The sequence below is a fragment of the Zootoca vivipara genome, chromosome 7 (assembly GCF_963506605.1).
Source record: "Zootoca vivipara chromosome 7, rZooViv1.1, whole genome shotgun sequence".
In the NCBI taxonomy this organism is placed as follows: Eukaryota; Metazoa; Chordata; class Lepidosauria; order Squamata; family Lacertidae; genus Zootoca; species Zootoca vivipara.
In genome coordinates this window covers 56,756,049-56,782,527 of record NC_083282.1, presented here as the reverse complement: position 1 = coordinate 56,782,527, position 26,479 = coordinate 56,756,049, and the positions used below count along the sequence as shown (strand labels likewise).

Here is a 26,479-nt window from a genome sequence, read left to right as displayed (position 1 = left end):
ATTCTTCAGGTCGGGCGTTGTTTTCTTTCTTGGAGAAGACTGAGGCAAAGAAGGCATTGAGGAGTTCTGCCCTTTCTCTGTCCCCTGTTTGCATTTCACCATCTTCTCCTCTGAGTGACCCCACTGTTTCCTTGTTTTTCCTTTTGCTACGGACATACCCATAAAAGCCCTTTTTGTTGCTTTTAACCTCTCTGGCGAGCCTGAGTTCATTCTGTGCTTTAGCTTTTCTGACTTTGTCTCTACACGTGCTGGCTATATGTTTGAATTCCTCTCTGGAGATTTCCCCCCTTTTCCATTTTTTGTACATATCCCTTTTAAATCTTAACTCAGTCAAAAGTTCTTTAGATAGCCAGCCTGGCTTCTTTAGGCACCTTCCATGTTTCCGTCTCATTGGTATTGCCTGAAGTTGTGCTTTTAATATCTCCCTTTTAACAAACTCCCAACCATCATGAACTCCCTTCCCTTTTAGTATTACTGTCCATGGGATTTCACCCAGCGTTTCCCTAAGTTTTCTGAAGTCGGCTTTCTTAAAGTCTAGAATTTGGACCTTAGTATGCTTGGTTGCTCCTTTCCGCTGGATAATAAACTCCAGAAGAGCATGGTCACTCCCACCTAATGATCCTGCCACTTCTACCCCACTAACCAAGTCATCACTATTGGTTAGGACCAGATCTAAAATGGCTGATCCTCTTGTTGCTTCTCCCACTTTCTGGACAATGAAGTTGTCTGCAAGGCCAGTGAGGAATCTGTTCGACCTTATGCTCTTGGCTGAGTTTGACATCCAACAAATATCAGGATAGTTGAAATCCCCCATTACTACTATCTCACTTCCTTTGGAATGCTTGGCCATCTGTTCCAGGAAGGCATCATCTGTGTCCTCAGTTTGGCTTGGGGATCTATAGTAAACTCCCACAATGAGATCACTGTTGTTTTTCTCTCCCTTAATTTTGACCCAGATACTCTCAATTTGGTATGGTACCTTCCAGATATTGTAGAACACCAGCTCCCAGCTCCCCCAACCAGCATGGCCAAAGGCCAGGGACAATGAGGGACACAGTGCCATAACATCTGGAGGGCACCACACTGGTTATCTCAGGAACAAAATAATGTTTTGAAATGATTCTACACACATTTCCTGGTACGTGGGGTCCTCCAAAACATTGCCTAGTCTCCATGAAAAAAAAATCCATTAGTACCCAGTTAAAATTAAAAGTAGCTGGTTGTAGTTGTCCACTGTGATGCACGAATGTCTTCACCCATGTGTGAAAGACAGGAGAAAATTAAATGATGTAGCTCAGGAGTATTCTTTCAAGAGACCTATGGCTAGTGATACACCACCACACAATTTAGTGCTATTTTCCACTATCAGTATAGTTCTATCCAGAAAGTATGCAAGTCCCTGTAACTCTCACTTAAAATAAGGCTAAATACTCAACAGCTAGGGTGGTCAAATTAAACACTGGGCAGTCACTATACACATTTTTAAAACAGTTATCCTAAGCTCCTCACAATCACACCACACTGCTGCTTAGTAATCGCAATGACCTAATGACATTGTTGCAAATCAGCACAAACTTTTTCCTATAGGAATATGCTTGTGGATTTAGCAAGGCTAACTATTCCCATTTTCCAGGAAGCGAGCTAAAAACCGCAAGCAGGACACACCCTCCAGTCTCCTGCAGAGTGCTGCTGTTATGTCGCCACACCAGCCTAGCGTTCAGATGCTAAACATCTGCAGCTGGAATTTAGCTAAGTACTAAAAATTCCATTGCACCACACCATGCAGTAAAGGTCCTGAAATGCAGCTTTAAAAAGGCATTTCCAAACATTTGGCCACAATAAAACATAACCTCTATTCCTCTTTAATTTGCTGATTCACATTGGTTCTGCAAAATCATTCTGGATCTAACCTTAGTGTTTAATATCCCCCGCTCTGTGTCAGGGCTAATGTGCTTTGGGTAACAAGAGCATTCCTAAAGCATCTTTTCACAGATTGTGTGGAGAAAAGACTTTGGCACTGCAGCAATCCCTGTTGACTAGGTAGAATCCAAGAGCACCCCCTCTTTTGAACAGTAATCCCAAAGAAAACATTTGCACGTTTTTTTCCAAAAATAGAGGCAATTTGGTCACAGTTGCTGTGTAGACAGATTTAATCAACGCCGAACATATCCCATTCAGCTGTGCAAGAAGAAATGTCTTGCATGGGAGACTTTTATTAACACTTTCTTCTTTCTCTCCAGGCAATGTCTCTTCCTTGTTCCTCTTACTAGCTATAGTGCTGAGCAGAACGGCATTAAAACAGAAAGCTGGTTGCGTAACAGCTAAGCATACAAACTGTGAGCCTGAGGAGCCTGAGTTGCTGCAGCTCCAGAGAGAGAGAGAGTTTTGCCTGTCAGTGTTTCTCAACCTTTTTTGGGCCAAGGCACACTTGTTCCATGAAAAAAATCACGAGGCACACCACCATTAAAAAAGTTTAAAAAATTAACTCTGTGCCGCCCTATATTGACTATATAATTATGACTGTAAGAAACACTTGCCAATTGCTGTGTTGGTTGCAATCTCCTGTAATAAGGCTTCACAAGCCGCTGATTTCTCTGCCAGCACAATCCTTTGCTCAGCAAGTTTCAGGTTGAGCTCATCCAGCCAGCTTCTTTAAGTTTGTCTAAAACCACCCTCCCGTGGTGGTGGCTGTTGAGAGCTGCACTCGCCCCGCGTCGTGACCCGGCCGGCTTCCTTTCCGGCGGGTCAGTGTTGGATATTGGCGGCCGCCAGGCACGTGACAATGCATATTGCCCTTCTCGTCGCCACACATCGCGGCACACCAGCCAGCGTCTCGCGGCACACTAGTGTGCCGCAGAACAGCGGTTGAGAAACGCTGACCTAAGTCCCAGGGAATGGTCAGAAGACATGGAAGAAGACCTTCCTGCAGCCAAGCAGATCCAGATCTAGTTAGTGTCTGGATGACATGTGTATGCTGCCTTAGTTTGCATGTTGGAACAAAAGCAGGATATTAACGTTAGGAAATAAACAATTCAGGGATGCACAGCCTTCTGGCTTGCAACGTCTATGTTTTGTTTACTAGAACCCTGAGAGGCACCAATGAGAGCCAGATACAAAATAGCACGTGGGGGGGGGATTTTGCTCTTAGAATTAAGCAAAATGATGCTTTTGGGCACATACCCATCATAGGAATTTGCTTTCAGTACAAGAACAGACCTTACAGTGAAACAAAAATCTGCTTCTCTCCCCACTGCTGACTTTCTTGATCTCAGCAGTTTCATTTAGAGCGGGGGGGGGGGGCTTTTTGTTGCTGCGACCGTGAAACCATCGGTAGACTGAAACCTTGCTGATCTGCTATAAATCACTCTACATCGGTACATCCCCATCTACCTTCTCGCCACCCGAGCCTAAGTAACCATCAGAAATTGCTGAAAGATGACAGCATGTGTGACAGTAGTTGACGTGGAGACAAATGAACCCTCGATAATGCAGTTGATGCTGTCTTGACCCAGTGATTGTGCTGCAGAGTAAATGAAAGGACAGGGCAGCCACTGATGTGTGTTGCAGGCTTCTGCTCCCTGACGTAGCTCTCTTTTGCTTTTCAGCAGCTGCAGATCTACTAGCAGCTTCAAGTTAAGGGGCTGTATGTAAGCACGAACAGGAGTTTCCCTGCACATATGCAGCACACCAGACTGCACTGGCAAAGCATCAGGAGCCACCAGAAATCGTCAGGTTCTATTAATTTATTTATTAAAGAAGGGTTGTTTTTTTATTTAAAAAAATCAAGACCACCTTTCGTCTATGAAAACACCACGGTTCTAAATCAGAAGGTAACAACAAACAAAAAACCAGTACAATGCACTTATAAATAAAACAATATTCTAGACATAGTAACTGTAAAACAGGAGTGCCATCCATATCAACCAGAAATGGCACGATGGTAGTCAGGGAGCCCTCAGATCTGGGGGGGCCCTTGCCTGCAGAGGTGAGTACCGGTAGTTACTGTCCAACTAAACAGAGAAGTAGTCAGACCATGATAATGTGGTTACAGAAAGCCCTCCCCCCGAATGAATTTCCAACTCATTAACCCCCCTCCCCCCCGCTAGGCTGAAAAAACTAGATCAATAGTGTGACCTGATAAATGTGTGGGATCAATTATATTCCGAGGCAGCCCTGTGGTTATCATGGCAGCCATGAAGTCCTGAGCAGGATAAGTAATCTCCATGTGGCTATTGAAATCTCCAAGGGGTTCACCAAGAGAACACACACAAGACCACCTCAGCCAGGGAGAATGATGGGCAGCAAGATTGCCAGTTTACCAGAAGAATCACTGACGTGTCTCTCTGGCCCAACACTAGATGCTAACACAGGCATAGGCAAACTCGGCCCTCCAGATGTTTTGGGACTACAACTCCCATGATCCCTAGCTAACAGGACCAGTGGTCAGGGATGAGGGGGATTGTAGTCCCAAAACATCTGGAGGGTTTGCCTATGCCTGTGCTAACACAATACCAAATAAGACGGGTCTCCTGGTGCAAGACATGGATTTCTTATAGATGGGATTAACTCCCCTTCACCAGTGCCAGAATGCATGGAGTACTCCAAAATGAAAAACATACTTATGGTACCAGACAAGCTTTCTTTGTAAGATTTTCACTAGTGGTTGAGTTATCAGTTGTGCTTATATATTGATTTGATTGGTTCATTAAATTTATATCCTGCCCTTCCAAAGGAGGCCCAAGGCAGCAATGATAATGAAGGGAATAACCTTTGGTGGTCTTTTTGAATAGTGGATTTGTGAATCTCATATGTGTAGGCTAAAATTAGTGCAAAAATTCAATTACAATAAATTAATAAAATGAAAAATCACCAAATACATATGTACAGAGTCCTCATTGCAAGATGCTGGTTTGGGAAAGATTCCCCCACCCCCACGTACAATAACTCTGTGAACTTTACCATCGATCTATAGTATAGGGATAATACATCTGGCATTTCTCTGGGCTTATACTAGTCTTTTTATTATTAAGATACATTTGGTGTATATGGATAGTATTTCTGAAGACTCATATGCACTGAACTGACAGCAAGGCTGTGTCTTTGCAGACTCTCTGGCTTTATCCACCCTGGGGTCCAGGTATACAGCTGATGCAGCATGTTGAATTGTAATAAACATTACTGCCTCAATATATTTAAGAAATCTAAAACCTGCTGCCACCCTGCCTTCTAAGAAGGCAGACGTAAAGCAGTAAGTGATATGCAAGCATCTACTATAAATCATCATTGTGGAAAAATTACTGCATGACGAAGTTAGTGCATAGTGCATTCCTGCACATGGAATGAATGGAACCAATTGTATGTGGCATGCTTGCAGCCAAAGCTGATCTCAGAGCTGCAGTTATTATACTGTGCACAGTTTCAATGATGCACCCCAAGTCTTCACTAGTATTTGCAGCCTGATGTGGAACATAATCAGATGACATGAGGAAAAGCAATAGAGATGCAGGCAGAGGATAAAAATGGAACAAAAAGGGGGGGGGGGGAGAAATTTACAGTACATAACCAACTAGCAAATAACACACTGCTTCAGTACAGACTGCAGCCATTTATCACTTCCAATGCTTGATTGCCGCTGTTGCAGCAGGCAGGGTAAAGTCAAACATTTCTTTCCTACTTTCTGAAAAGGAGCCAAGAAAGCAACTTGATTTACCGTGTAAAGCTCATTCAGGACCTTCATCAAGTCTTCCTGGAGCTGCTGCCCCACTTCTTTGCTCTGGAATACAAAAGAACCAGAAAAGGTTAACTGGAAGAAAAGAGAGGAAAACAGGGGCAAGGTGGTGGCAGCGGCTGCAAACATGCCATGATGTTCACAATAATTCAGACACAATTGATCGTCATTATTCACACTGGCAAATCCAATAAACACTCAGCTTAGCTCCAATTACATTCAAATTAAACAACCTATTTTAATAAAATGCAATAGGCTGCACACAAAGCCAGCCAAATGCTGGTAGTGTGTGGTCGAAGCAAGCGTTCATCTCTGCAAAGGAAACTCTGGCTGCTGTCAGAGGTAGCACATGGCTATGCTAGCATCCAATGCTCTTCTTATGTCCATATGCTTAGCAATAAGTTCCAATGAATATGACCACCAAACCTGAGAAAGGAAGTTTTGTTTTGTCACAACCTGTGCAAAACTACATTTACTCTTATTTTAGAATCCACACTCAGTGCCAAGAGAGAAGACAAAAGAAACCACACCCAAGGCACTTCATATCCACACACAGTCAAGTCTCAGCATGTGCCAAGGGCCCAGGTGTGACATTTTCCTCCACTGAAAATACACTTATCTATTTTTAAACAGAAAAGAACCACAAGGGACTTGTATCTGTATTGACATAATATACTCCATGGTAGGAGGCACTTGGGTAACTGAGCCACCAAATTAAACCCCATACAATGTGACTCATGAATTTGCTCGCTTTAGTAGGATTTATTAGCACCAGAAAAAAAATAAAGGAAAGCCACAAACAAATGTGATGGACTGTCAAACCGGGCTTTAGATGGATCCATTCGCTCTCTGTTTTAAAGTATGTATTTATTCATTTAAAATTGGCCACATGGCAGCAGTCAGGGTTTTTGGGGTGGGGGTGGTCTTAAATAGCAATATACCCATACTGAAAGAGATGTGCCACACTTGTCTAATAGTTTACAAGAGCTAAGCAGAGAAGCCTAAACTGCTTCCACAAACAATACCAGTGAGCATCTTATCATTGCATTGGCCTTCACCATCTTCAACCTATCAAGTCATTTGCTTTTTACTTCTCAGTTGCTGCAAAAAAAGCAAATCCTTTTCTTCCAGAGTATGCATTCCATTTCTCCCACTATCTTTCCCACAATAGGGTGGCAATCTGTAGTCTTGTTAACTTGTTAAGGTATTTGTATTGGTCCTCACTGTATGAATGGTTAAAGAAAAAAGAATTATGAATTCAACACACTAAGGACCTATTGACTTGCAGCTGTTGAACCATGGATGCACCCTCTATCCATGTAAGATATATCATTAAGGTGAGTATAAAAATAGTCAATTCATGGTGGGGGGGGGGGTGACTGGAACAGAAAACTATAATCACACACTTGCTTACTACTTCTACTGCTGGCCAACACATTGTCCTTTTCTTTCCTTCCACAGCTGTTTAACATCCTAAAATAGTATTTTCACTTTCCAAACAGAAAGGTAGTAGTGCCAGGGATCAAGAGAAGTCTCTTTACATTTATTGCACAACAGCATATAATAGTTTCACAATTATGCAATCGCATGGCTCAATACATCACAACGGGGAGGGAATAAAACCAATAAAATGACAATTATATCCAGGCAGATGTTTCCTTTCTTCCCAACAACAGTTCTAAGAAGGGATGTATCAAACAGCATCCTTGTTTATTTGAACAGGCTGTTGAAATGATTGTGACTTACTGCTTCAGCCATGGATCCCTATGGAGACTGGTATTGTACTTCATAAGCCAAGTGAAACTCTACACTATTTAAAATGAAAGGGGCCTTTGGAAACCCAAAGCATTGCTGACACAGAGTCACAGTTAACAATCGTAGTCTTGTAACACTCACCCAAGATTACTATGGTGCGTAAAGGAAGCTGGAACAGTGGCTCTCTGATCTAGAGTGCCCTACATTACACCCGTTAAAAAAATGTAATTAGCTGCCTGAAAGCATGACAGAGAAGGAAACTGGGCATATCAGGGGGAAATTCCCCGACTAAAAACCTGACCAGGAGGACAAAGAGACAATTATTTACCATGTGAAACCTGGTATGACTCTCACCCCTGTTCCCACTCCCCCAAAAGCTGTTTCTTCCCTAAAATCCTATACAATGGAGAAGAAATTTGGGGGAGGGGAGGCGAAACACAACTCCATCATAAGCAAATGTAGTCCATTTTATTGAAAGAAGAATGTTCTCAACAGCTTACCAGGAAACTGTCTAGCTAGGGAAACGATCCTAGGCCTGTAGCAGATGGTTTGATGAAATTGTTAATTCAGTATGTGACAGCTATGAAAAAGGTGAATCCCATGCTAGGGATTATTATATTAAAAACCAACAAGAATCATAACTTCATAAAAACTGACAGTGAAGCCACATCTGTAAAATAATGTTTTGATGGTCCCAAGTAAGAAACAATAATGTTAAAGCAGAAGTCGGCAACCATGATGTGAGCAGCGAAGTGGCCAAGTTTGCTGATGATACTACCATAAGTTGTTCAGGGTCATTTTTTAAAAAAAGTGATTGCAAAATGCTCCAAAAGGATCTCTCCAAACTGTGTGAATGGGCCATAAAATCGCAAATACAATTCAACATGTGTTGTTTTGTATGTTGGGGCAAAAAAATAAATCTTAACTTCGCATATATGCTCATGGGGTCATAGTGAAGATGAAGATGTTGACCCAGTGTGCAGCAGCTGTGAAAGGGGCAAATTCTATGTTGCGGATCATTAGGAATAAAACTGTAAACTTCTGAATGCCAGTTGTGGAAGCCACTGGAGGGGAGAGTGCTCTTGCACTTGAGTCCTGCTTGCAGGCTTCCTAAAGAACTTCTGGGTTTGTAAGTGTAAGAGCATGATGCTGGACCAGATAGGCCACTGGGCTGATCTAGCAGATTCTTCTCATATTCTTATCAAGGTGCTGGGAGTACCTTCCAGTTTAAAGACCTTTATGATTAGAAAAAATACACTTAAGGGTAAAGGAAACATGATAGATTTTTATAACAGTTACATGGTGTGGAGAAAATGGATAGTGAGAAATTTCCCATGCTCTCATAATTCTAGAACTCAAAGTCATCTAATGACATTGATTAGCAGATGATTCAGGAAGTACCGGTAGTTCTTCACAGAATGCAATTAATTTAGGGAATTCACTGCTATAAGATGTGGTGATGGTCACTGGCTTAGGTGGCTTAAAAAAACGGTTTCGATTAATTCATGGATGACAGCCATCATTAACAGCTATGAGCAGCCATTAAAATCTGCTTCCCAAAGGTATGGTATTTGTTTAGCCACTGTGAACTAGGATGCTAAAGCAAAACAGCCTCACCAACCTCTGTGTGCATGTGAATGAATCCAGTCTTAAAGCAAGCGATGTATTTTTTATTTAGAGGTAAATGGCCAGTGGAAGTTTTAGTCCAAAACATGTGAAGGGCATTAAATTGACACAGGTTGACTTAGATGGGCATTTAGTCTGAGCTAACAAGACTCCTCTTAGTCCTCTAAGTGGAAAATTTACTGCTTGCTATGAAAAGGATTCCCCTCTATCACAAACACACACACACACACACACACACACACACAGAGAGAGAGAGAGAGAGAGAGAGAGAGAGAGAGAGAGAGAGAGAGAGAATTTTAGCCTTTAAGAGACAGTTTCAGACATTTGTGTCTGTTACCCTTTTAAACAAATACTTTGAAGGCACTGTTCCAAATTTTAACACTGTCTGTTTATTGGTTTTTACTTTTCAATGTGAAAGATTCTTAATAATTAAGATAATTAATTTTATGGTTTTGTTACTATTAAGAATCTTGAGCATGAATTATGGAAAGCCAGGATATAAATATTTATCCTAAATAAAAGTTCACTTTCCCTCCTTCTCTTATCAGAATCCTGAGCTATTACTATACCAAGGTTTTGTCTACATTTTCAGTGGAGGGGATGAAAACTTCAAGCAATAAAACAATCTATTACTCTGTTGTTTATTTATGTTTAATTTCTTGCAAAGCTGAAGTTCCACTAAGACCATAGGGAATTTCAGTCAATTAGAATGATTGTTTTCATGATTGTTTTAAGTAGAACTTCCAAGTTTATATTTGCTCCTATCTAGACAGTCATAATTGTCTAATTGCATCTGTATCTGCATTCCATGCCAAATGTTACCCAGAAGAAAACCTGCCAAATGTGCAGCTTTAGCACTTGAGTCTTTCTCAACATTTTAATCCCTCTATCAGCCTTTTTATAACTGAGTTTACTTAGAATGAAACATCAGGCCAAAGCCAATGTGAATCTTTCTACTTTTCATGAGTATAAAATGAGTATAAAATTAAAGGAATAAATGGTTAGGAATATAAAATGGGAGGGGGGATTGAAGTGGGTAGCCAAATTCCAACTTGCTTTCTTAGCATTCATAAGCACACACACACACACACACCACTCAGTGGGGAAGTCATAATTTAAACTTTTCTAAACAAGGAACTCTGACTCAATTTACTTCAACATGAAGGAAAGAAGATTTTAGCCAGCTTAAATATTTAATGCATTCAAAGGTTATTGAATCAGCACTATTCATGCATTTAAAATTAAAGCTGTATCATGATTTTTAAGATGAAATCCAATTTTCTAGGTTTTTATATTTCAGTTACAGTTTTGGAAATACATGTTAGAAGCCCAGAAGCATTCCCTCCTCACTGTGGAAACTGCCATTAACAGTGGCAGTTTTTAAAGAAAGCTTACTTGCACTCGATGGCGGTATGTATCTGCCTGGCTAAGGCTCATAAACTTTATCATTCCCTTTAATAGTCAACTCAGGTGGCCTCAACTCATAACTATATCATAAGATGAACCCATCTGGATCAGAACAAAGCCTTATCTACTTCAGCATTCTGTTTCCACAGTTGCCACCCTAAGGCATATGGGAAGTTCACAGTGTCTATCTGGAGGTTAAAAAGAGCCACCCAATGCCACAAAAAGGATCTATGAGCTTCTAGGACTATTGATGGCAGTTGATCCTATAGGAAAGAAATGTAACCCTATTGCTGCTTTCTTACACACACACACACACACACACACACACACACAGAGAGAGAGAGAGAGAGAGAGAGAGAGAGAGAGAGAGAGAGAGAGAGAGAGAGAGAGAGAGAGAGAGGGGTGGTAAAATGATGCTGCTGGTTTTAAAAAAAAATTCCAGGAAAAGAGGACAACATAGCAAGGAAGTCCACTGTATGAGCAAGATCCATGACCTTCTTAACTGCTGACAACTTATAGCCAGGGCAGCAAGTATGGGATAGCACATTGCAGAATACAAGCTCCCATCACCCTATAAATTGGCTGTGCTAGATGTGGCTGATGGGAATTTGAGTCCCTAAATATATGAAGGGCAACAGATTTGCATAGTAAGCATCTTTATGCATGTCATAAGGGTAACAAAGATCTCCTCCTCGCCCCAATAGAAATGTTTCACATATAATGGAAGAGAGACACAGTTTGCACTCTCCGGATTCTCCTCAGAACCACTATCCTATATAATAAAGTGCAAGTGTCTCTGCGTCCAGTCCCTGTGTCCGCGCTACTGCGCATGTGCACCACGGACACAGGGACTGGATGCAGAGACACGAGGCATTCGGCTCCCTCCCCTTACCAGCTCTAGGCTTGGGCTCCTTTCCAGCCTCTTCACTCTGGCCACAGGTGACAATTGTGCAGCCACCTCCTCAGCTCCCTCTTTCGGAGCACCGGCACCCAAGTGGAGCAACGTGCGGGGGGAGGAGGAGCGGGAGACGGCCACAAATTCGGTCACAAGATGGAGGCAGAAAGCACCGCACGGCCTCAGTGGCAGTGGCGTCCCCCGGCCGCCTTTCAAACTACGCTTCCCGTCATGCAATGGCGGGCGGGCGCGAGCCCTCCCTCCCACTCTCTCCGTTCCTATTTCTCTCCCCTTTGAAACCTCCCCCCGCCCAAGGAGAAATGCTGCTGCGGTGCACTTCGGGACTGGTAGTCCCGCAGTGGCGGGCGGGCGGTAACCCTTACGCCGGCAGTTCGAGTCCGCCTCAGGCTGGCCGAGGGAGGCGGGTGAGGGGCTGAGGTGACCCCCCCCCGGTTTGTCTGAGGAGAAGCGCTGTGCTGTCCACACCCTCTTTGGCAACGGCGGCAGCCTCTGTTTCTGGGCTCCCTCGGGGGGGGGGCGGCCCAAGGCTGACAGCCGGTGTGAGTCGGGCGCGAGCGGAGGGAGGCGCGTCACGCGCTCGGGCCAGGGGGGGGGTCGCGCCGAAGTGGGGTTTTTTCCGGAAGTGCCCGCGCTTCTGCTGGGCCTGAGCCGAGGCCTGACCTGGCCCGCGGCTCTCGCTGCTGCTGCTGTCACTGAAGCCCCGGAGCCAGCCAGCTGCAGGGATGGAGATAACCAGGAACAGTGAGTCCGGCTGGGGTAGGGGAGAGGGTCAGCGATGAGAGCACCTCTGAGCATATGCAGAGTGGCATCCCCCGCCCCTCCTCTTGGCTGCCCCTCAAGGCAGGCTGAACCTCCTCCCTTTGGGGTGGGGGTGGGGGGAGGCCAAGGAGGAAACCTTCCCCCCCCAAGAAAACATATGTGGGGTGGGCAGAGGCCCAGATCCTGCCCCTTCTTCCTGCTGCTCAGGCTGCCCCTGATCCCTCCAGGCTGATATTTCCCCCCTTCCTCCCCACACATCCTATATAATAATATGCAAGTTCTAGCGCCCGTTTACTTAACGGGCTGAATGACACTAGTAAAGCAATAAACTGCCTTGATTTGTGGCTGACAGTCAGCCCAAACCTGAGCTCTCTAGTGCCACAGAAAGGTGTCATTTCCTCTTTCTGCTTCCTGAATCTCCCCACTCTCAAGAGACCTGAACAATGCCAGTATTCCACAGTTGTCTCCTTTTGATGCTGGAGATACTTGGTTTCAGGTTCTAGTTGTTCAATATAAAAGGATTCCATAATGCAACAAATGGAGCCAGGGGCATGGGAAAGGGGGGTGCGGGCCGTCCCGGGTGTCATCCCGGAGGGCGTGACAAAATGGCACACCATGGGGGCCAGCACTTACCGCGGGGCCTGGCCTGCAGTGCACCCAAGCCACACGTCTCTCCTGGGAGTGATGCAGTGACTCGAGCTCCTTGCTGCCCGAAACGGCAGCATGGGACTTGAGCCTGCCAGGCGGATTCCGTGGGCAGCTCGCCACAGCGCTCTCCTGGGTGGATCACTGCGCCGCCCCTGGGCACGGATTGCCGCCCCGCCCCTGTGAGCTACGCCCCTAAATGGAGCTAATGTTTGCACCTGAATATTGACACAAGCAAGATGGAGCAAAGTTTGTAGCCTCTGAAAAAGTGACAGAGACTGCAACTATAGACACATTGTTTTGATATCCCTACAGAGAAAGACGATTGACAGCTCTTTTTCAGAAATGCTTCACTGTCCCATCCCAAGCAAGAAAGTGGAGAACCTTAAAACTGTCCAGAACCAAGAAGAATCTGGAATGAAAGGGACTGAGGGAAAATACTGTACTCTATTATAAACTCATGGGGGGGAAGAAGGTGGGTACTTTTCAAAGTTGGGGGCTATCAATGCACGCCATGCTTGAACCTAAGGTCCAATATTGCTGGAAGTTTCTGATTAATGTTGCTAGAAGTGAGAGGAAGAATGGGACACTCACAGCCTGGCACAGGGTACCAGCTGCCAGCACTGATTGTGATGCAGTAGTTGTTGCTTTGGTTATGCATCCAATATTGGGATCAGCAGGGAGCAAATGATGACAAGAGCATAGAAAATGGTTTGACCTGAGGTCATTTTAGCTTTCCCTCTGTTCCAACAAGGCGGGTATATATGCCCACTGCCAAGTAATATTAATCTGAGTCACTTCAATGATATGATCCACCTACTTTGTGTGACTTTTATACAGGGAATATGAGAAACAAAGCAGAAAAGGCAACACAATGCCGGCTATGGTTTGCATTCAAAGTAATTTATTCAGATCCCTGAGGGAGGGCAGCACATAACAGGGCTGTGAGTGGCAAGTTTGCCAAGCCTGCTGAAACATGCTCTTTGACATAATATTTGGCTATAAGCTGTTTCTTGTTCAGAGGCATGCACTATGTACTCCCCAGGATACTCAACGTCTTAAATAATGTCTTAATTTCAATGCTCTGGAACATTCACGCACTGGAAGCCACATTAACTGGCATTACAAGAACACTACCATGTATTTATAAACACTACCATGTATTTATAGTCACCTATGCACTGATTTTTTAAAATTGAATTATGTCAATTAAACATATATAAAAATAATGCCCACAACATATCTATGCTTCTCTGACCCATACCTCCTTCTTTACATGGTCCACAAGTTCCCCACTTCTGCTTATAGAAACTGGAGTCCAACAACATCTGTAAGGCCAGAAGTTTCCCCACACCCATCTTATATGATTAAGAAAGCTCATAATTTCCCCTTTGCTTGAATAGTAGTTAATTATAAATATAATTGACTGGGAAGCATCCCGAGATGCTTGTGTGCAACTCTGTGCTGAAACAAAGCAAAACCCAGTTCTAGCCCAGAATTCTGCTGCTCAGATTGTTCACCTCTCATCACATTCTGTCCATGTGATGCCTCTCCTCAAATACCTACTGGTCCATTGGTTTCCCATCCACTTTTGCACTGGCACAAAGTCCTTATGCCTTAAAGCTCACCACTGCTTTGGTCCCAATCTCTGCCCTCATATCCAGATACATTACTGTCCATGGTCATCACTGCTCCAAATCTGATCTCCCTCCTGAAAGCCTCCTTATACAGCTTCACCCTTCCTTCCTGGTGGCCTCCTACATGCCCACTACATGAAGGTATGAAAATTGCTACAGTAGAAAATTGTGATTTAGCACTATACACCAGTGCAGAGTTAACTGGAGTTTAGTTCCAGAAGTGGAAAGAGGGAAAATGCCAACATAAGGAAAGAAAAGGTAGGAAATAAACCCACGAGCTTCTGATTGCTAACCAGGGTTAGGGAAACAGGCCACATTTCATCTGCAGCATGACAATGAAAAGATGTGTATGACCCAACCCCTTGCTCTGAAATCAAAGCATCAAGTTATGAAAAAGAAAGCAGTCAATTGACTAAGGGTTTCCTAACACAATTTAGTTCAGATTACAAAAGGCAGAAACATTAACAAGGAACAGTGGGGGAACAAAATGTAATCTAATTGTAAATGATTTTTCTGATTGATCACCTCCCTGTAGGACAAACAGGAGAAAGGCCTTTGAAACTGGCTACATTCTTTGTTTCAGAAGAATTCCCACAACAGATGAAAGTGGTATTCCATAGTGTTCATTAATCTGCATTTAACAGAAGCTAGTTCTAATTAGATAAAGGAACAAGAAATCTAGAAATGGTCAGTTTTTAACTTACATACATTAATTTAATTGCTTTATTTTGCTTTCATGATGCACCCAAACAAGTTCTCTTATCAACTGGGCAACAAAGGCTAATCATTAATGAGAATACTTGAGCACTTTTTTGTCTGCCAGTAAATGTACAAAGAATTAACACCCTGGAAAGAAACCAACATTGAAATGGACTAGATCAGGGGTCCCCAGACCGGCCCGCGGGCCAGATGCGGCCCAATTGGCCTCCCAGTCCAGCCCGCGACGACCCCCACCGCCCGCTCTTACGGCGTGCAGTGCGGCGGCGCTCTTCCAGGTCAGAAAAAAGTGCCAGAAATCGTTTGTGCGCATGCGTATGGGCCTCTCCCGACCCAGAAGAGGTCATTTCCGGTGCTCTTCCGGGTCAGGGGAGGCCCATACGCATGCACACAAATGATTTCCGGTGCTTTTTCCGGCCTGGAAGCGCGCCACCGCGCCAGTAAGTGTGCGCGCACATGCGCACGGGCGCGCACTCCCCCGCCCTCCAACCCAAAGCCGGGTAAGTCTGGGGACCCCTGGACTAGATGGTACCGTATTTTTTCAGTGCATAAGACTATTGGGGGGGGACTCCAAATTGAGAAAATGGGGGGAGATTGTGTCTGTGTATAAGATGACCCACAATTGTGAACATAATTTTTAATTTAAAAAACTTAGTCTTATACACGGAAAAGTACGGTAATTCTCTACATTACACTTCCCTCTTTGAATAACCCAACTAATTATTATTTCATTCTACAACTTCATTATGATATGTGCAACTTTTTAAAAAGTGTACTTAATTTGACATGAGTCCTGATCTCAGCCTTCATATAGAGTCATCTTACCAATTTATGAAACAGCTGGTGTTATTCAATAGTGATGCCTCAAAGTAAGCAAACAAGAAAGCAAGCAGAATGATCAGGATGTTGAAATGGCTTGAGTTTCCCTGCACTAGTTCAACTCATGCCCCCAGGTTTCACACCACCATCCTTGGGTGGCCAGATACATTGCCAAGTAAATAAACCAAGTCCTGAAGCCTGACAAAGAAAAGCATTCTGCTCTTATAATTGCTAGACTTAGAAAGAAAAAGATCAAACAGCCCCCAACTAACTGAGGATTTTTGCAAGCAATACTCTCCAATACTTTTTCAGAACAAAGGTGGTCCCTGTTGTGAAGAGCACCATCAATTATAATAGTCATTTTCTTAAACTGAATTATCAAGACAGACGAAGATTTGGACATTAGAATCAGGAAGGCAGGGCGGAACGTTATTTAGAATCCCCAGATTCTGAGCCATGGGAAGTCAAAAATTGTATGATTTGGCATAATATTCAGTTTGATTGATTGTATTTGTATAATTTGAAATATTTGATGTGATATAATTGGTTTGTAATTGGAAATTTAAAAAATTGTTTATCAAGACAGACAAATGAAACTCAAACCTTTTTGACCAAAATGCTTAGTAATTCATATTGTATCAGTAGGGGATATATATCACTGACACCCTGCGTTTCTGAGTGAATCCCAGTCCTTTCCATTTACTACTTTGAAATCAGTGTAGGAGATGGGACCCTACAGGCAAAGTGAAAAATTCTCAATGGCTTAAAATCTGGTTGGCTGATTTGAAAACAAATAAGTATAATATGGGATTTTAATGATTTGGTATAAAATTTGGGGGGAAATAGAGCATTTAGGCAAAGGAGAATGATATTAAGATATATTAAAATATGCAGAATGAGAAAATATTAAAAAGAACCAGAAGGGGAGATTGAGGGAAGTCCCTGGGAGGAAAGGAGGGGGAAAGGGGGGTGTATGTTTATTTATTAATAAAAATACAATAAAATAAATACATGGTTGGCTTGTCTCTTGAGGTTCATGCTTGCTAACATTAGGGAGAATTCTTTGAAGATGGTCCACCGCTGGTTTTTAAACCGGGTCAGACTTGTTCACATTGTAAGATCTGGTCCCCCGTTATGCTGGCGGGGTTATAAGGTACAAGGTACATATTGGCATATATGGTGGGGGGTGTAATTATGTACACAAGTTCTGGAAGCAGGTTGCAATGGAAACTGGTATAATTGTTAGTTTAGCATCCAAGGTGACCAGCTTACTCCATTTTTGATGGTGCCAATGCTGGCCTTACTTCTCAACAATTAATTCTATATTTGTTGGTTGTTGCTTGTCTAGTGATCTCTCAAGGGTGAAAGGGTGCATATTGTTATCCTATGGACCTGTGGTTTTAAAAAGTCATGCTCATTGCCCTTTCTGAAAAACTGACTCATAAAATATGTGCCACCAGGAGTGATGAGGACCCCCTCTGACTTTGCTTCTGCTTGGGGGCAGCTTGAGATTTATATGACCAAACTAGCCATGGTAGGTACATTCCCACTAAATATGAGTTTACTTGGCAACATTTAGGAATGTCTGGGAGAAAATGAACCTTGTCACTATGGAATATATTCTACGCCATTCATTCTTTTAAAAACTTTCTAAGATTATTTTGAACATTATCTTATTATCTTGAAATTTTATCCTTCCTGTTTTTATGACTGCTTGCCACAGTTTGCCACAATCAGCCCTTTGGAACTTTCTTCTCTAATAGGGCCACTTACTTTTAAGAAAAGTACAGTGCTGTGATGCTTTTATTGTAGCAATCAGTACATGATATTTCAAATGCATATATTTTAATTCTACTAATGCTTAATTGTTTAAATAAAAAAATAAAAAATTAATGTTCGGTATTGTGCTTCATTTCAGAGTAATTATCTATTGGCCAGGCCAGTGTCATTTCAGAACATGGTTAGTTCCATACCATGTACTACTTGTAGATATTTATAGACCATGCAAATGTGTGCAGGGAGCCATTGTTTAAGGGCCTGTAGAAGATCAGCATGCTTGATGCTTCTGAGCTTAAAGGTCAGGTTGAAGAGGAAAGAAGAAACGTATAAAAGGAAGGAACACAAACTGACAGATTATGCTTAATTAAAATGAGAGTATAAGTAGCAGAGAAAGTCAAGTAGGAAACATCACAGTCACAAAAGCAAATGTGATTTCAGAAGTTCCAAATCATAGCAACTCCAATACAACCAGTGGGTGAGGCTCATTAAAAGGGGTTAAAAATGGCTAACTAAAAACCTATCTGAATTAGGAGGATATGGAGCCATAAGCAATAAAAAGACAAAAGGGAAATGCCTAATGATGTTGATGGAAAACATTTACTGAGTAGGCATCTGTCATGGATGCTTTAGCTGAGATTCCTGCATTGCAGGAGTTTGGACTAGATGACTCTGGGGATCCCTTCCAACTCTACAATTCTATGATTCTATGAAAGGAAACATACGTGGGGGAACTTTTTCATCCCAACAATCAACACCCCCCCACACACACAAGGACCTTCTGGGGGCCACATGCCAGTAATGTGTGGGGCCAGAAGCAAAAGTGGACCAGGCAATTTATTTAATGCTCATTCGTACAAGAAGCTACATTCCAGTCACACAAAATGCAGAAGTTTCTACACACACACACGCACCCCACTTTCCATTGAGCACATTCCAGGAAGTCAAAAGCACTTTGTTTGTTTGTTCCAGGGGGAGGGCTGGATAGGGAGGCCTGGAGATGTGGTCCTCAGCTGTGAGGTTTCCCACCTCAGTGTACAATGATTGATTTCACGGAGGCTTAGAATCTGGCACACAAAGACCCTTCTTACTGAGCTAATAATGACCAAGGGCAAATTCGGCTGTGCATGCATTGCAGATGACCACTGCTTGGAGGTCATAGAAGAGTTACATAGTAGAGCAGAAAAACCTAACTGCAGTCTAACAGGCCCATATGCTTAGCATTAAGAAAGCAACGCTGGCTGAAGGGCAAGCTATTACATGGCTGCCTTGCCTCAAGATCAATATCTTGCTTTCTTCTGCCTTAGTGTAACATTTCCCACCCCTGCCCCCATCAAAAAGGAATAGAAAAGCAAAAGTAGCCACAAATGTGTGCATGAAAATACACACACTGCCTCCTCCTATCTCATACACATAGGCACACTCACACAGTCCTTTGCTTGCTACCTTTGGGTCTGTGCATGAATCACATGCAGAGCCGTAGGTCACTGCCACAGTTAACTGGAACATTAACTCTCAGAATACCACAGCAGGCTACTCAAGACTCTCTTTGTCCTGTTCCCACCCCCCACCCCACTCCCGCCCGCCTAACCCAGCCTCCGTCTAATTTAATCAAGATTTTTTGGATCTATGGCAATGCTTACTTGGCTGTTCCGCATTCCACTGAAAATTACAGCTGCAGCTTCAAAATATTTAGGGCACTAATAAAAAAGGCAAGTTAGATACGCTGTCAACATTTTATGGCCTAAATATAACATACCCTCTAAACGTGGATACAGAGTCCTGGGGAGAAGACACAACTTTTTGCTTCAAAATAACTACTTTAAAAATTAGCATGGTTTACTCTGTTGCTAAAAACTGAAGTCAAAATGATATTTTGTTGATTTTCCATGTATCAACAGGGAAATTAGGTAGTCCTTTTGCTACTTTTTTGTCCATACAATCAATATAGTTACAAGTTCTCAGTCGCTCTCTATCCAGACTTTAAAAGGCAGAAATACCAAGCCACCAACTACCAGTACAATCTATGGATTAGACAGATTTTAGGGGTCCCCAGCACCACTTATTTTGAATGCTTACACTATGGAAAATAAAAATTGAAATGTATTCTCATTCAAGAACCTCAATTGTCTCTTATTAGTATTTTCTAAAAACTAAACTGAGCTACATTAAAATGCACATAGAGAATAACTTTAGACATAAAAGTGTTATGTATTGATGCAGAAAATGCATTTTACATGGCAAACCAAGCATACCAGTCGATGTGCATGGTCCGAAGGCTTCCTTCTAAAGCTAAGCAAGGGACATGGCAATGGGCCCTGGATGTGTGCTATGGCCTCATTTGAGGTAAGGGTTTAACAATCACCCCTGTATAACCTCTCCTATTCCCTGGGCTCCTGGCACTCTGTCAAACTCTGCATTGGGGGGGGGTTTGACATCCCTTGTCAGCAGTTGCCCAGTCCCTTTGGTTTGGCACCAGGGCTTCACATGCCACCTGTTCCCCCCCAATGTGCAGCACATAGTCCAAGTAGTGGTGTATAAACCTCCACTGCCTTTCAGGATATCTTTGGGAGAAAAAAAGGCTAAGGAGCAAACCCTACACAAATCTGGTGTGGAGTCCTTAAGATGGTTGGATGGCATCTTGTATGACTCCTTCCAGAAAGTCCTGGAAATGGGGGTTTCCCGGGGAATACGGGGGACTTGGCAGCTATGCCCTGCATGTGAAGACAGGATCCAGCAGATTGAGTGGATGAGACCAATAGTAGTCAAAAAGGTGGTTTCTGCATGTGCTATAGAAGGATGTGAGGGGCAGATGGGGTTCGTCAACCCGGGAAGGTAGCCCATCTAGGAGAAGGAAAACTCTGGTCCTCCACTGCCATGAGGGACATCTTTGGGAGAAGAAAAGGCTAAGGAGCAAACTCTACACAAATCTGGTGCGGAGTCCTTAAGATAGTTGGATGGCATCTTGTACGACTCCTTCCAGAAACTCCTGCAGCCAAGCTGGTGCCTAACGAATTGCTCTTCTTTCCTTTGGACCACATCAGGGCATAGCTGCCAAGTTATCCCTTATTTTAAGGGATTTTCCCTTATGCTGAATAGGCTTCCTCGCGAGAAAAGGGAAAACTTGGCAGCTATGCATCAGGGAGGTGGGGGGTGGGTGTCGTCTCATTGTCTGGGCAGCCCTAGGCTTCCATATCCACTGCCCAGGCTTGAGTCCAGGGGAGGTCACTTTGGTGCTGCTAACACAGTAGTTTGACTTGGCCCCCGGAGGTGCACTCCGTTGTCTCTCAAGATGGATGGATGGACGACAACAACAACAACAACAACAACAACAACAACAACAACAACAAAATATCACAGCATTGGGAAGAATCTGCCATTGCTTTGGCAAGTGGACTGCCACTCACCGCCACATCCTCATTGCCAAGACAACTAGATGGTTACATCCCCATCCTCTGCGTGATCCTGCCTCAATTTCCTTCTGCCCCTGGCCACCAACTAGATTGTTACACCCACACACACCCCTTTGGCTGCAGAAGAGCCAGCCCTGCACACAGTACTGAGCTAGATGGGCCAATAGTTCCCTATGTTCCTGAGTCAGACTATCTATCCTATGTTCAGGCTAGAACAGTGACTTGCAAGAGGGCAAGGGAGCCAGCAACATTTACCTATAGAGGCCTACCTATAGAGGCTTGGTTTTTAAAGGCAACTACATAGTAATTAAGCAGATACAGTTTGTTCTAACCAATGAAGTAAAAGGGACTCCTTCACACTGAGTGCCATTCCTAAATTTCACTACAATGTAGATTTTAATCTCGTATAATGGTGAGGTGCATTTCTCCTCAGTTATGACAAACTAATTCACCTCCATTCTAGGTCAAAACAACACTGCTGTATAATTCTTAGGTTCATAAATTTGGCTTCCAAATAACCCTGTCATCTTAAATGCTGTCAAGTCCCAGTCATCAGATTCTCCGTGAAACTACCAATATTGTTTTGCCTTTCAAAATGAAATAGAAGCATGTGTGGGCCACCTTCAATAGGTGGCCCACTCTGCCAGCTGCCTGCAAAGGCCTGTGAGGTATTGGAAGTAATGCCCTATAATCCATCTTGCACAATTTCAATGCCACTCATGACAGGTTCATGCACCCTACCTTCGCTGGCGCTCTTTCTCAAACCCTTAGGAAAATATTATCTTGACATAGTTGGCTGTAGGCACCGCAGCTGGATGACCAACCTGCCATCCTCAAGCTGCTGTTGCCCATCTCTTAGATGACCTGAATCTAATCCATTGCAAAGTCTGTCAAACAACAAGCAAAATGTTTTTAAAGTGATCAACATCAATTCTGTGAATAAATATAGGGAAGGTAAATGGAAATGCAGCATGGGCAGTTCATTTTCCACACTAAGAAGAGCTGGTTCTAGCAACTCACCCATGCCACAGACAGGAAACATCTTTCCAGGCTTTGAACTCATTTAACTATACCCTTGAGTTGTACAGTGACTGGCCCGGAGCAAAACATCTTCATAAAATAATATCTAAAACTGATATGGAGCACTGGAAACCATGTGAAAGACATGTTTAAATCATTTAAAAACACACCTAATAATTTCTCTACCCCAGCTAGCAGGAGTAGATTCAAACAACTGGGATCAATGCTTAAAATATACCTGTTTTTAACTGCACTATGGGTGAGTGGGGATGACCACACAGTTCCGGCTTAGCACATGGCTGAGAGGGCCCAAGGTGACCACTTCCTCATATAGCCCTAGGCACCTAGACTGCAATTTTCAAAACAGTTAACTGTGGTTCCAAGACAATCTGATTACCCTCCTCCCAAGCCTGCAGTTCATTTCCAAACTACAATACTCCCTTGTTGGACTAGCAATCATATGGCTCCTAGCCACTGGAATCTTCATTTACTTAGATTGCAGCAATGGCTCTTTTTTTAATAAAAAGCCCAACAATTGAACTATCTCCCAGTACTTAATTAGCTATTAGATACAGAGCCTGTTACCATGATCATAGGTTCTTCAAAACACAGATGTCAGACAGAAAAAATGTTTATAATTTAGTTTCTGGAGGGTGCAGATTATATGACATCTAGGATCTCTCCAATTCTAAAGTTTCAGAGAATTTAGAGTCTTAAATTTCTGGTCTCTTCACTTCTTATACACTCATTTAATGCAGTTCAGCACCTTTTCTGCCAATCCTATTAGTAGTCTTATAGAGCAAAAGGTCTGAATACAACCTTTTATGAGAATTATACCCTTCAGCAAGCCAAAATTACATTTGTTTAATTGATCATTTGAAAATGTCTCCTGCATTTTATAGATTTTCACTTTTTATCAAATACAACACAAAGCAGGATGAGCTACCAGCACCTTTCATGACCAAATCCCCTACAGCTTTACATAGCAAAACTAGTACAAGAACTCAGAAGTTATGGGAAGATGGTTTATCTGCATATCCTGTTCACAAACATGACTGAACTGGATAATTGGATAGAACTGACAAAGCGGTAAACTTTTGTGAATTAACAACAAGAGTAGATGTGAGTAAAAGGATCCATAAGAGAGGGTAAGCTTAAAAAATATCGACTAAATGGTTTTAAACAGTTCAGTTAATGTATTTACATATGGCCAAAAAAACCCCTTCAATTTCCAAGTTTTTTATCATGAAATAATGTTAATGATGCCCAAAGGGGATCAAAGCAAAGAAGTATGGGGAAGCAATTTCAGACTAAATATTAGGTGTGGGGGGGATCTCTTATTTGTACAAGCATTTGGCTGGTGGAGCAAACAGCCCATGAAAGCTACTTCCTTGTCATTAGGAGGTTCCTTACCACCACCAAGGTGAGTGAAAGCAGCCCTTGTCAACCACCCTTTGAACTAAAACTAAGAAAGCAGAAGGTGAAATTTAGTGTTGGAAGTGGGGGGTGGTGGCTTGGAAGTATACAGAGCTGACCAAAAGGAAGATGTACTATCCATCTTGTCATGAAAATTGCCCCACAAAAAGTCACGGAATCTTTCCTTGCTGCCAGTTGCTTGAACAGGTAAGCAGTAAAAATTGTTCGCTGTTCTCATGGAAAAGCTGAAGTAGATGCATAACATTAAAACCAACACTGGCATGGGCCCCCACAAGGAATCGTAAGCAGTTTTACCACACACACAAAAAGGTTTGACAAGGAATGTAGGAATTTCAAGAACTATCTGTATGATGAATGTCTGGCCTATAGAGCATCAAATGACCCTGTGCCTAGTAACCATCTTATGAACCTTAGGAGGAGGTATAAAAACTTATTAAGGGAAAAGAAACATGCAGCTGAAAGAAACAATTGGAATAACCTGTTGATAGCCGCAGAGAACAGAAACCAACCCTCCTTTTGGCACTTAATTTCCAGATATCTGGGCAGGCCGCTTGCAAGGATTGAACCCCAAATCCCAGCGGATACCTGGGAAAGATACTTCTTCGATCTATATGCAGATCATGCGGCTGGTGGAGAAATGGTGGAGTTGGAACCACTGCCTGGTTGGGATCCAGTATCCTGCCCTGAAGTTGAAACCCTTATAGACCAATTAAAAGTGGGCAAGGTCCCCGGAGATGATCTTATATCTATTGATGCCATCAAAGCCAATAAAGACTGGTGGATCCCGCTTTTAGCGGCCCTTTACACATATATAAACAAAACAGCAAAATTCCCCTTGAGCTGCAGCTCCGCTTTGATTGCATTAATCCACAAGACCACTGGACTTGTTAGCTAGGGATCATGGGAGTTGTAGGCCAAAACATCTGGAGGGCCGCAGTTTGGGGATGCCTGATATAGAGGAAACCGTGTCATGGGAAGAAACATTCTCCTGCCCTAGAAGACTCCAGCAAAGGAAATGGATGCAGAGGAAAGCACACTGAGGAGATTAGCTCAGCTTCCTCACAGATATATATATATAATATAGATCTGTATTTCTTGGCATTTACCTTTCACCTCAGCTGATAATATGCCTAAAGAGGCCAGTTGCACATAAAAATAAATTGCACAGAATCAAGAAGAAGGCTATTTAAACAGATCTCAGTTCTCAGGTTTCTCTTGTTGTTTCTCTGAGCTGCAGTCAAGGAGCTAAAGGAACCAGAAGAAAATTTGTCTGTTCAGAAACTAGCCAGAACGGAAAGGGGCGGGGGGAGGGAATCCTACATGGTTAGGTAATACAGATTTGTTAACCTCCGAAGTATATCATTTCTGTCTAGAGGCAGGCAGACCCTATTTCATGTGCAACACAAAATTCTTTAATGAGCTGAAATAGGAACGCATAGCCTGCTGCTTCATGCCAAAATCTGCTACATACATAAGAGATTCATAAAACATGTCAAAATTGGTTTGACTCAGAGATATCTCTCTCTTCTATCGCAATTGGCAAGGAGCGACAATGAAGGAGACTAAATTACAAGGGCCTCTTCCGTAAAAAGAGGCCATATGTGTAAATAACATCAGCAGGAGAAGATCTGGAAATCTTGCTAAAAATATGATGGTGTCGCCATGCAGAGAATTATGAGCGCACACAGAAACTTAAAGGAAAACAGAATAGTTAGAAGGGGGTAGGAATCCAAGGACTGGGCTGCTTTTCATAACACTGTTTTATCTGAAGATAATAAATTTAAACAGAAGAGAGTTAAAAAGGAGCACACTCAAAGCTCGAAATACAGAGGAATCAAAGATATGTACTGCACAAAGAGAAAAGCAAGAAATCAAAAGAAACCTGAAAAAAGAAGAATGGAAGCAATATCAAAGCAGCCTACTCTCCTGAGATTTGCAAGGAGAGGATCAGAACTCAACGTGAGCCAATGTGTAGGGCTCACACATGAACTTCATTAGAATTCATACAGGGTAATGTAATATAATTAGTTATAGGCAAGGCAGAAACAATGTATTCTTCCCTAGAAGTGCCAATCTCTGCATTATTTTAACTAAGGCTTGCAATCCCCTCTCATCAGATTAACCTTTTCTATTTGAAAGCAAAGCCTTTGTTGTTTTTCTTAAAGTGCTAGATTCCACAGTTTTGGAATTGCCCAATTTTCATGGAATGTGGTCACTGCTATGGAACAGAACAACATCCACATATTTATGTAGAATCCCTTTAAAAAGAAGAACATGTATCCAAAGAGAACTTTGAGTCAGCCTGCTTGTTCAGGCATATGGTGCTTTCTCTCCTGGGGCTGAATAACTGGCAGCCAATGCTTGAATGCTCCCACACCCAAACACACACACACACCGCCACTCCCTCCTCCTCCCCTTAGAGAGCCAACTGAAGCAAAGAAGGGCTTGTAACCTAGCCTTCTCCCTTATATGCTAAGGCTTCCAAGCTTATTTATTTATTTATTTGTTTGTTTGTTTGTTTGTTTGTTTGTTTGTTTGTTTGTTTTCCTTTCACATGTGGGAACATGGTCCCTCTTTTATTCTGAAGTGATACAGTTCCAGAGGGGTTGTAGAATCATAGCAAATAGTAGAAATGTACGATCAGTGCCATTCTTAGCAGAGTCAAATAATGCCGGTCCAGCTTATTTTTGCATGTGCCCCCACCCCCTGCACAATATTGAGCTGAGATATTCACATACCCATGCAAAGAGCTATTTCTCCTCCCTTTACTGCAAGCCACAATTAAACCTGGAAATCTCTAACTAACCATAGATTCCCATTTCAC

At 42.8% G+C, this 26,479-nt stretch overlaps 1 protein-coding gene across 7 annotated transcripts in view; it reads right to left on the bottom strand.

Moving 5' to 3' along the window:
• The window catches only part of SRGAP2 (SLIT-ROBO Rho GTPase activating protein 2), a 213,321-nt gene that overhangs the window by 81,957 nt on the left and 104,885 nt on the right, over positions 1-26,479 (bottom strand). For all 7 annotated transcript variants that reach the window (XM_060277120.1, XM_060277121.1, XM_060277123.1 and 4 more), the window contains one exon: positions 5,711-5,773. In XM_060277120.1, the coding sequence (XP_060133103.1) occupies positions 5,711-5,773 (63 nt within the window). The remainder of the gene's footprint in view (positions 1-5,710; positions 5,774-26,479) is intronic.